We start from the raw sequence: 12,368 nt of genomic DNA on the forward strand, positions 1-12,368 counted from the left end.
CTCACCCTTACAGCCGGTAAAAAGTGGGAGGGCTAAGCTTTTAAAAGTGATGGGGCCATGCCCCCTGGCCTCTCCTGTTCCAGCGCCCCTGCATGGAGGAGCTGTATCTCACCATGAAATCCATGGGGCACTCCCATAGGATTCCTTCAGCCAGTCATGCAGTGTTGTCACTGATCACCAAAATCCAGCATTTCCCCTCAGTGGCCCAGATTCACAAAGAGACAGAGACACTGTGCGACTGAGCATTGCAGTGCTTAACTTCTAGGGACCTGGAAATCACTGGAGCAACACTGGGATCCACAAAGCTTGAATGGGGAGAGACAGGTACCTAAGAACGGGATCCACAAAAGCAAGTACACAAGGTGGGGAGCTGCCTTAACTAGCCACTGGGAGATGCTGATGAGAAGGGTGTTTCCTAATCCCTGCCCCAGTCCCAGAGTTCAGTGTCCGATGCAGGGAGGCACCTATCTCGGTTTGTGATCCAAGAATGGGAGCTACTTAATACAGGTTGCCCCGCCCTTTTGCGGTGTCACCTGATGTACTGGGGTTCCACTGAGCCCGCCTGTTCCACCAGCTTGGGCTCCCTCACCCTGTCCTGCTATGCCAGGCCCTCAAGCCTCCTCCAGCACACACACTCAGGTAGGGACGCACCCAGCTCTGCTGCAGAAAGACACAGACACTGAAATCAGGTCTGCATGGGAGGACTCACCTAGGGAAGTGCCCAGCACTCACGTGCACACCACCCTTGGAGTGTGAACCCAAAATTGTCTTGTCTTGTGCTGCACAGAGAACTGTGCAATGTAAGCTTACTGAAATTCTCCCCATCCTGGAATGTGGAGGAAGATATGCACAGCTCTTTGCCCTCCCCCCTTTATGAATTCCACAAACGGTTTAAGGAAAACAAAATATGTTCATTAACTACAAAAGATAGATTTTAAGTGATTATAAGGGATAGCAAACAGATTAAAAACAGATTACTGAGCAAATAAAAACAAACATACAAACTACATTTAATACAGTAAAGAAACTGGTTAAAAGTAGTAGTTCTCACCCTAAATGTTGTTTTAAGCATCTCTTTCATAGGCCAGACACCTTTTCCAGCCTGGGCTCAGTCCTTCTCCAGTTCAGTCTTCGGTGTTTACTGCAGTAATCTTGGGTGGGGATTCCATGAAGAGAGGATTTGACCCTGATTATCTGGCTCCCCAGCCTTAAATAGGATTTACAGAAGGCGGAAATCCTTAGTTTCCCAGTTCGACCCCCACCCCCTCCTAGTGGAGGAATCCTAGCAGTCCAAGATGGAGTCCAGTACCAGGTGACATGATCATGTGATCCTGCAGTGCCCATCCAGGCTGTTTTCATACTGTCTGGTGGGCATTCTCCAGGTGTAAACACAGTTGTAATTGTTGCATAGTCAATATGCCTAACTTCAGATACAGAATTGATGCATGCATACAAATTGGATAATCATATTTAGTAAATCATAACCTTTCCAATGATACCTCACATGATCCATTTTGCATAGAACATATCTTAGTTATGCACTATTCATATTATAACAATATCTCTATGAAGAATATGGGGCGTAGTGCCACACCCCTCACCTGGGGTCAGGCAACTTAGGCAGCTAAGTTGTCTCTTGTGAGAATGAGCTAGGTGCAGAGGCGAAAGGAAGCTGGTCCAGTCCGGTATGGCATACCGGCAAGAGCAAGTACACCGTGCCAGACTGCACTGGCTTCTGCGGCGGGGATTTAAAGGGCTTGAGGCTCCCCGCAGCGGCGGGAGCTCCCGGCCCTTTAAATCCCAGCCCCAGCCTGGCTGCCGGAGCTGCGGTGGGGATTTAAAGGACCCGGAGTACCGCAGCTGATGCAATTTGGATAAATAATTATAGAGACATGGGAGCAGGACACTCCTCTCCTACATGGGTGCCTTAAGCACCCGGCAATGGAGTCACTAGTACTACCTCTTTCTCTGTCCCCCCAGGGACTATTAAGTAGATAATACAAGCTGGAACAGCTTTAACCAGAGAGATTGAGGGTGCTCCAGACACCAGAATGTGCCTATCTCAGTGGTTAGTGCAGGACCCTCAGCTATGACAGTTCCCTGTTCAAATCCTGTCTCCCCATGCAGTAGAGGGGAGGAAACTGAACCAGGCCCCAACATCCTGGGTGAGTGCTCTAACCACTAGGCTGGAAGATATAAGATGGGTGACACTACCTCCTCTGGCTGGATTTTGAATGGAAACTGATAGAGAGGTATCTGGGTTCCTAGAGCAAGGCAGCAGTGAGCATGGCCAGAGGCATGTAGGGAACTTTTACCCTGAAAGGTTAGTCACTGAGTGAGTTTAGGTGCCTAGTGGGACAGGTGGCAGCCGAGCAGAGGTTTTCCAGGTTGCAGTGGTGCCTAGAACTGGGGTTTAGGTGTTTAAGCGCCATTGTGGATCTGGGCCTCAGTGTTTGCAAACTAATGGTACTTTCCTTTACAGAGCTGTTTTTCCCGAGGGTCAATCCCTGGCTGGTGACGCTGGGGGTGATCCTGGCTCTCCAGGCTGTTCTCATTGCCCTGGCCAGTTACTGCGTCTGGAGGCAACACAGAGCGAAAGGTAAAGTGACAAGAAGGGAGAATTCAGTGTGACCAGAGGGACAATGTCATTAAAAACAAAGCATGGGAATGAATTGATTCAGTTAATTAATTCAGTGTTCTAAAGAGAGTTTGGAACAATGGGAGATGGACAGAGGCTGAGGGAGAAGGAGGGGTTGAATTAATTATTATTCAGAAAAAAAAAAAGCTTCATTTAATGTGAGTTCCAGTTGCTCTCATCAATAAACCAAACCATAAAAAAAAGAGGAAATACAATGTAAATTTCTAATAAAACAGCAAAAAGCATATATGATATCTTTAGAAAATGAAACATCACTCTTAGCACCAACCAAAATACATCTTAATGTATTGGTGTTAATATTTACTTTCAATTTTAATAACTATTGGTTTGCACTAATTGTGTCATAATATTTTTTCTTTATTAGTTATTTTAATGGTCCTTAACATGGCCAAAACATATGGTTAAATAATGCCATTATTACAGTAATTGTAAAGATGACTCATTTTAGACATTTCTTATTTATTGTATAAATGTTTCTTATCTTTATCATCTGTATAGAATGTTTGGTGGTGGTGGCGCTCGGGCTCAGCCTTTGGCCCCAGCAAGTCTAATGCCATCCCTGGCAACCCCATTAAAATGGAGTCGTGACCCACTTTGGGGTCCTGACCCACAGTTTGAGAACTGCTGCTGAAGTAGGCTGGGCAGAAACGCTATCCCACAATGAGTGATTTCGGCTCTAGCGATCACTTAAAACAAAAGACTCCTAATGGAGCCTTAACGAGCTCTATCTTTGAACAGTGGGGAGAAGCTGGTTAGCCGTGCCTAGGGCTATGTCTACACTACACAGCTTTTAGCTACATGGCTGTGTCACTACAGCCGTGCCGCTAAAACTCGTGCAATGTAGCCGCTGTTTGTCGGCCTCCTACTCACAAAAATCCCCCCCAATGAGCAGCGTTTGCATTGTCGGCAGGAGAGCGCTCCAGACAACAACGCGCTGTTCATGCTAGCACTTGTCACGGCAAAACTTTTGTCTTTTTTGGGGGGTGGGGGGGAGGTAACATTTCTGAAAGACAAACATTTTGTTGTTTAATTGCCAGTGTAGACATAGCCTAGAGACTCTCAGCAGGGACACTGGTCTCCACCCCCTCTTCCCTTTTACAGGGTTCTGGCATCCCAGCCCCCTGCTTAGCGAGTTCATTTCAATTAAGGGTGACCCCCCTCAATCAGGACAGGCTAAGCACAGTTCTGCTTCCCTTTACTCGTACAGTAAGGATACCAACATTTCATTACCCCTGCCCTCAGTACTAAAGTGATTTGTAACCCACCACTAGCCAAAGCTGATCACTTTGGACAAAACAGCTTTGTCTGCTGGATACCTAAGCAGAGTCGGTGTGTTCATGTAAATACAGTCTGGTCCTGAAACCTTTTTCCCTCCCCAACTAGCTGTCAGGGGAGAGCTCATTCAGACCCTGTTTACATCCTCTCCCCCAGCTGAGAATGTGTTGTCCCAGCCAGTCACACTCCAGATTATACCAATTGCAGGAGTTCGCCGCAAAAGATCTGAGGAAACCTATATGGCTTCCACAAGAATAAGAGTACTTGTGGCACCTTAGAGACTAACAAATTTATTTGAGCATAAGCTTTTGTGGGCTACAGCCCACTTCGTCGGATGCATAGAATGGAACATATATTGAGGAGATATATATACACATACAGAGAGCATGAAAAGGTGGGAATTGTCCTACCAACTCTAAGAGGCTAATTAAATAAGAGACAAAAAATCTCAAAAACCATTCAGTAGGAGAACACTTCAACCTGTCTGGTCACTCAATAACAGATCTAAAGGTGGCAATTTTGAAACAGAAAAGCTTCAAAAACAGACTCCAACAAGAAACTGCTGAACCTGAATTAATATGCAAATTAGATAGTATCAATTTAGGCTTGAATAGAGACTGGGAATGGCTGAGCAATTACAAACATTGAATCTATCTCCCCTTGTAAGTATTCTCACACTTCTTATCAAACTGTCTGTACTGGGCTATCTTGATTATCACTACAGAAGTTTTTTTTCTCTTACTTAATTAGCCTCTTAGAGTTGGTAAGACAACTCCCACCTTTTCATGTTCTCTGTATGTGTATATATATCTCCTCAATATATGTTCCATTCTATGCATCCGACGAAGTGGGCTGTAGCTCATAAGCCCGCGAAAGCTTATGCTCAAATAAATTTGTTAGTCTCTAAGGTGCCACAAGTACTCCTTTTTGCGGATACAAACTAACACGGCTGCTACTCTGAAATAAGTTATCCTGTTACTGGCCTCATAACCCTGTCGCACCTACTGAGAGTGGGTATGGCAGGGGCAGGGGGAACTTCTTCTTGGGCTAGGGATGGTGAGTGTTCCTTTGAGGTACCTCAGCTACTGGCACAGCCCCCTGCGTCTCTTGTTCTGGTACTGGAAGGTCCAGGGTACCAGGGACACCTTCCATTTGTATGTCCCCTCTGTCCAACAACCTAGGTGTGTCATCACTGGCCTGTTTTTCTTCCAGGAGATCTGGGAATGTGGGTGGGACAAGCTCGTTATCCCAGGCTGATCTCATTGTTGGCAGGGCTGTGCCAGCAACAGGCCTAAATGCTTCTGCCATGGGGTTCAGAGCACTGTGCCCATGCTGTGAGCTGGCTGCGGTAGTTCACACCCCCATTGTAACTCTGCCAGGGACATGGTGGCTGACGGTGTCATCATGCTTCTTGCGACGATGTCCCTCTGCCCGTTTTCTCTTCTGTGCTGATTGGCTGCCAGCTCCAACCCTCTCCCACCCAGTCCTGTCACCCCAAACTCACCCGCACCCCCATCCTGCTTCCCTCCTTTCCATTACAATAGAACAGGGGTCAGCAACCTTTCAGTAGAGCTGAGCTGAGTCTTCATTTATTCACTCTAATTTAAGGCTTCGCGTGCCAGTAATACATTTTAACGTTTTTTAGAAGGTCTCTCTATAAGTCTATATATTATATAACCGAACTACTGTTACATGTAAAGTAAACAAGGTTTTCAAAATGTTTGCCTCGTGTGCAACCCTCACTGTCCCAGGCTGGGGACAGTGGGCCACAGGGGGGCGGCTGCAGAGCACTGATCCAAGGCCAGGAGCAGAGCCCAGGGTGGCCTGCTGGTACTCCAGGCCGGGAAGCAGGCTGAGCAAGGCTGAATATCCAGACCCCGGCTGGAAGGGGGTCAGTGGCTGGAACTCCAGACCGGTAACTGAGGTGAGTGGAGCTGGCGGCTGGTACTCCAGACCAGCAACGGGCTGAGTAGGGCCGGAGGCCTGGACCCTGGCTGGCAGGAGGCCTGCGCTGGAACTCCAGACTGGAATCAAGGTGAGTGGGGCTGCGGTGAGGACCCCCGCTGGCAAGGGACCAGCAGCTGGAATCCCAGAGCTATGGTGGGCTGAGCGGCTCAGCCCGCTACCGCGTGCCATCAAAAATCTGCTCGCGTGCCACAGGTTGCCGACCCCTGCAATAGGACCTCAGAGTTATGAACACCTTGAGAATGGAGGTTGTTTGTATCTCTGAAATGTTCGTAACTGAACAAAATGTTATGGTTCTTTCAAATGTTTACAACTGAATAATCACTTAATACAGCTTTGAAACTTTACTGCAACTGCCCATCACCCCAACTTCACTCCATCCCCTGTCCTGCTCCCTTTCTATCCTATCTCCTAGAACTGGAAGGGACTGAAAGGTCATAAAGTCCAGCCCCCCTGCCTTCACTAGCAGGACCAAGTACTGATTTTGCCCCAGATCCCTAAGAGGCCCTCTCAAGGATTGAACTCACAATCCTGGGTTTAGCAGGCCAATGCTCAAACCACTGAGCTATCCCTCCCTCCTTATAGCTCATCCCCTCCCCCGGCACAGCACAGTGTGACTGTTAAATGGTGGCACTGACGTGCCGTTTGCACCATCGCTCTGCTCACTCTGCTTGTGTGTTCTGCCCCTTCCCCACCCTGTGCCTGTCTTGTCTGGTTAGACTGTGAGCTCTTCGGGGCAGGGACTGGCAACTCCTCCGTGTCTGTGCAGTGCCCAGCACTGGCCTGGGCTGGCCGCTAGGCACTGCCATAGCACAGAGAGGGGCACACGCTTTGTTACTCATGTAGGCTGAGCTGTACATCCAGGTGTGCCCTCAGCCCCACTACAGCCAGGTCCTTCACCCCACCCCACCCCCCATTCGGGGCAGGTCCCTGTTGATCTGGGTGAAAATTGGAAAACCAAAATCCATTAAATGTGGCTTTTCCATGTTTCTGATTTCCACCAAAATCCATAGGGTTCTGCACAGGGCTAGAGTCAGGAAGGGGAGGGGTCTGGCTGGACTGGGGACAAATTACCTGGCTAAGGCAGTGGCTGGAGGGGGATGAGGGGCACCCTGACCCTCACCCTAAACCCTAATCCTAACCCTGAGGTCACTGCCTCACCCTGTATCCTGAGATTTTAGTGGAAATGAGGCTTTTACAGATTTCCATTTTTCACCAAAATCCAGAAGGTTCTGCCCACTGATGCCTAAAACACGCCCTGAAACGGAGCTGTTGGGACATGGTTGTCAAAAGTTATCACATTGCAGACAGACAGACAGACAGAAACGCCATCGAGTTGAGTGTGGGGCCTCACTTCCCTCAGCCAATAATAATAGTGATTTTCATAAAAGCTTTAACCTCGAAGTAATTGTTTTCTTTGGGGATAATTATCTAAACAGGCCTTTAGTGTGTGTTCACTAGGGCTCCCGTTCAGCAGGGTAGTTAAGCACATGCTGCACTTGAAGCCCAGGAGTCAATCCATCCCTGTTCAGCGTGTGCTTGTGTTTCACTGAATCAGGCTCTAAAACAGATGCACTAGTTGCTTCAGGAGAAGGTGCGAGAAACCCCCTAGTGGCTGATGATGAATTAACCTGCCCCCAGGGAAAGTTCCCTCCTGACCCCAGCCAGTTAGGAATTGGCTTGTGCCCTGAAGCAGGAGGGGGTTTCTCTACCTTCCGGAATGCTTGAGTTTTATGAGAACTGTGATCAGTCTGGAGATTCACATTTCCTTATCAATTCCTGGGCCTTTCTGAATCCTTTGTCCATTTGGGGTTTTTTTAATTTGCTTGTCTGTTTTGTTTTAATCCTTCCCAGTATAAATCTGTATGTTCTCATTATCCATCTAAATGTCCTTTTGTTTTACTCCTGCTAAACTCCTGGCTTCAAAGCTATCTTGTGGCAAATTGTTCCACAGGCTAATTATGCATCCTATAAAACAGTATTTCATAGAATCATACAATCATAGGACTGGAAGGGACCTTGAGAGGCCATTTCCTCTTACTGTTTGAAATTTGCTGCTTTTCAGTCTATTTGAGTATCCTCTTGTTCTTGTATTAAGAGAGAAGGTAGGTCTGAGCACCCAATTTCTCTCTCTCTCACTGCTTTGTATTTCGCTGTCATGTCTCCTATCGAAACTAAAATGTGCCACTTTTTAAATCACTCCTTATACGGATGTGCCTTTGGGGCTCTAATCGTTGTTGTTGCCCATCTCTGTAATGTCCTTTCTGAGATGGGGTGACCAGTGCTGCACACAGTGCCCAGGTAAGGGACTAGATAAGTATATTTTTCTATACTGTTCTTTCTGCATCCTAACTCTTTATTCTTATTGAGCAGAGATCTTCATGGAGCTGTGTACACTGAAGCCTGGATCTCTTTCCTGAGTAGTTACAGTTAATTTAGAACCCTGTAACCTGTCTGAATAGCTCTAATTATTTCTTGCAATGTGCCTGACCTTACATTGATCAATACTGAATTTCATCAGCCCTCATGTTGCCCAAGCTTGGTCCCTCTGAAATAACCCAAGATTTCTCTGGCCTTGTCTAACCTAAATAGTTCTGTGATATCTGCAAATTTTGCCACCTCTCGGCTTATCGCTTTTTCCAAGTCACTGATAACTATACTGAACACTAGTCCTAACCGAAGACCCAACATTGAGGCACCCCACTGCAAACTCTTTTTCCATGGTAAATTTTCACCATTTATTCCTGCACTTTGTTTTCTGTCTTTGAGCTGGTTTCTGATCCTGGACAATACTTTACCCCTCACCCCATGATAACCTTTTGTGAGGAACTTTGTTAAAGGCTTTTTGAAAGTCTACATCAATTATGCCAATGGGTTCTCCTTTATGCACTATTTTACTGACATACTTAAAGCAATTTAGTAGATTAGATTAGGAAAGGAAACACAGGTTTCCTTTCCAGCTCTGCTTGTCAGATCTCATCCTATCATTCTCATAGAGCTGTCTTAGAATCTCTTTTAGTTCTTGTTTCAACCAGTGTAGCAGGCACTGACGTAAGGCTCACTGGGCTGTAGTTCTCAGGATTACTCCTACCAAAATTTTAAAATTGGCTACAACATTCCCAACCCTCCAATTCTCCAGAAGTGTAGCTGATTTTAATGAGAGATGCGTATTATTGTTAGCAGCTCAGCCATATCGTCTGATGTCATTTGAGAGCTCCTGGGTTTTGCCATCTGGCAGGGATCTAAGCTCTCTTGGTGACTGCTGGCTCTTTAGTTTGTCAGTTTGTTCCGATATCTCCTCTTCACTCCTTGATCCCTGATCTTTATTTCCTGAACAGAGCAGCTCCAGGGCAGGTCTCTCCCCAGGAACCTCTGTGGTAGAAACTGATGCAAAGAAACCAGTCAGTCTCTCAGCATTGTCCTTACCCTTCCCAATTGCTCCCTTTCCCTGCTACTGATCCAGGGGACCCATCGATTCTCTCACAGGCTTCCTGATTCTGCTGGACTGAAATAATTCCCTGGTATATGTTTTATATCTCTGGCTGTTCACTCTTCTAATTCCATTTAGCCTCCTAATTCCCATCATGCACTTCACCCAATGTAGTGTATGCTCCTTTCTGCTGGCTTCACAGGGTTAATATTTTCCATTTGCTGAGGGATCCCTGTTTGTCTCTAACAACCTCCTGCACCTGGCCAGGTGGGGTTACTTTATTTCTTCCCTTACTGCTTCCTTTGTTGCTCAGGGGGTGCAGGTGCCTGGCTGTTGATGTAGCTTCCAGGCTGAGTCTAAGGATTGTAACTTCCCTGCTTTAAGGTCTTTTTGACTCGCTTCTCTTCTGCAAAATAATGTGATATTGACTTATTTCTCCTTGTTTTATTTTTAGACAAACTCCAGGCTGAGCTCAGTAAGTTCTATTCCCCACTGTATCACCCTGTGTGACATTGTCTCCTGCTCAGCGTGTCGGTGTTCAGGGATGTTCTCACCCCTCTGTCTGTGTTTGGTTGCAGGGTGGAAACGCGCCCAGATCTACGCAGGTACTGTACATACCACTGATGTTTTATCCATGGCAAGGCCCCACCTTCCCCTGGGAGCTCTCTGCTCCTTTCCCTGCACAAAGCATTTTCCTATCAAATTCAATAGGCTAGAAACAGCAATGTCACTGGGGGTGCATGGAAAGGGGCAGACAAAACCCAGGTTGATTGCAGAGCAGGGACCTGCCCCCTTTGGGAAAGGGCTGATTAGTGATGAAATGCTGCCCCCTGGTGTCACCTTTGCAAGGGGTACCTGGGCTCTGCAGGATGGACATTCTTATCTGGCCATAATTGAACTGAACTGCCAAGCTCTCTCTTCCCAGCAGCAGGATCAGACCAGGCTTTAGCCACAATTTTCTTCTAATGTAACAGGACCAGACAGGGGCTGTTCAGTGTCCCCTGGATTTGGGGGGAGGGAGGCCCTGTCCCCACTGCAGGGGCAGGCAGGTTTTTATAACCAGCTTGCGACACTCCCCTGACCCAGTTACAACAAACTGTGCCCATGCGGCAGCTTTTCTGTCTCACAGCCGTGGCTGAGCTGTGTTTGAGTGTTTGTACCCAGCATGCAGCATGACATGCATGTGCCCTGGTGCATGCTGGGAGAGTCTGGGCAGCTCCAGCAGGGAACAGAGAGCCCAGGGGACATGCACACACATTGCAGCACCACTGGCCCAGGTGTCCTTGCACTCCGGGGTATCCGACCGCACAGAGCTGGGGCGGGGGGGCACTCAAGGCAGTTACACAAACACCACTGGGGGTCCTGTTAGGGTCGCAACCTCTGAGGTGCAAAATCCCAGGAAATCTGCCTGCTCCACATACACCACCTGTCCCCTCACATCAGGCACTGTCTCCCCATCCCACCCCCGGGTACTGTGTCCCTATCCCACCCCTGGTAGAGGGCACCAGCCCCCATGGGCTCCTGTTCCTGGGGCTGTGCCAGGCACCAACCTCGCCAAGCAGGACATGGTGCCAGATCTACTCCACTGCCCACCCTCCCCCCAGCAGTGACCCCCACATCCGGTACTTGCGTGGGGTAAATGGGCCCTACTGGCCCTGAGCTCCCCATCTCACTCGCTGCTCGCACCCTCGATACACAGAGCTCCAGCAGCCAGGGTGTAAACCCCACTCGTACCCCCAGCACTGAACTCACTGACTCTGCCCCAAGGCCCCTCTCCTCCCAGGGTGGGGGTGAATAAAGGGCACTGGAAGAGAGGGGCCAGGAGACCATGACACCATCACTTTTACTAATGGAAAGGCTAGGCTTCCCACTTTTTAAGGGTGAGCAATGGGGTGGGGGGTTGGAGGGCAGAGGGGCAGAGAGGAGTGACCAGGGCATCAGGGTGTTGTGGGAGAAGAGGTAGTATGTGGGTGTGGGCTTGGGGAGAAGGGCTGGCACGGGAGGGCGGGGACACAGTTTGGGCACTGGGTGGCCCCTCTACTTTTAGAGAGCTTCCATCACTCCTGGGGGAATATCGTCTCAGATCCTGATCCACGGGCACATCTGTGTATTTGCCCGGTGCACAGAGCTCTCCAGGTGGAGACACTTTAACGCTCACCCAGGAATTGGTGCTGGGAGGCCAGGAGGCTGAGGGCTCTTGCTCCCCTGCCCTGGGGGGGTGAAGGGAGAGGCCCTGGACAGGGCCAGCTCCAGGCACCAGCTTGGCAAGCTGGTGCTTGGGGCGGCCACTCCGAACAGGGGTAGCAGGTCCAGCTATTCGGTGGCAATTTGGGAGACGGTCCCTCACTCCCGCTAGGAGCGAAGGACCTTCCGCCGAATTGCCACCGCAGATCGCGATCGTGATTGCGATCGCGGGTTTTTTTTTTGTTTTTTTTTTGGTGGCTGCTTGGGGCGGTCAAAACCCTGGAGCCGGCCCTGGCCCTGGGGCTGCTGTTCCCCATCCCAGGAAGGGGGTGAAGGGGACATGGACACAGACAATGTCCCCGCTTGTGCTGTGAGGGGCAGACCCGGCTACATCCGGACTTCAGAGCCTGAGCTCCAGCCTGAGCCTGAACGTCTACACGGTTATTATTAGTGCCAAAGAGGGAGCCCCGCAAGCCTGAATCTGTCCAGCCCGTTCCGAGACTCGCTTCTGCAGGCTGTGTAGAAGGACCCAAAGTATCTCCAGAGTCTGGGTGTGAAAGTTCCCAGCGTGTCTGACCCAGGGCTGGTTAATGAGAGTGGGGGAGTGGCTGGCGCAGTCGTTAGATGGAGACACCTGAGCCCTTTGGGCTCTGAGACGGTCTCTGTGACCATTATCTGCTCTGGGAGACGCCCAGGTGCAGCTGCAGGAGGCCACTCACAGCATCCATGGCACAAATGGCTCTGGGCAGAGAGTTCGGGCTGGAGCCAAGTCTCAATTTTCAGCCTGATTTGTGGGGGTGAGATCACAGGCCCAGGGGGCATTTGTCTGCAAAGGGCAAATTAAACAGCAGCTCT

General features: G+C 49.1%; 1 protein-coding gene across 1 annotated transcript in view; it reads left to right on the forward strand.

The window, feature by feature from the left end:
- The window catches only part of LOC117886978 (butyrophilin subfamily 3 member A2-like), a 29,334-nt gene extending 19,029 nt beyond the window's left edge, over positions 1-10,305 (forward strand). Inside the window, exons 5-7 of the mRNA XM_034789181.1 lie at positions 2,483-2,599; positions 9,784-9,804; positions 9,908-10,305. Coding sequence (XP_034645072.1) covers positions 2,483-2,599; positions 9,784-9,804; positions 9,908-10,278 — 509 coding nt within the window. The 3' untranslated portion in view covers positions 10,279-10,305. The remainder of the gene's footprint in view (positions 1-2,482; positions 2,600-9,783; positions 9,805-9,907) is intronic.
- The last annotated feature ends 2,063 nt before the right edge of the window (positions 10,306-12,368 follow it).

Source organism: Trachemys scripta, chromosome 14 (genome assembly GCF_013100865.1).
Source record: "Trachemys scripta elegans isolate TJP31775 chromosome 14, CAS_Tse_1.0, whole genome shotgun sequence".
NCBI classification, from domain to species: domain Eukaryota; kingdom Metazoa; phylum Chordata; order Testudines; family Emydidae; genus Trachemys; species Trachemys scripta.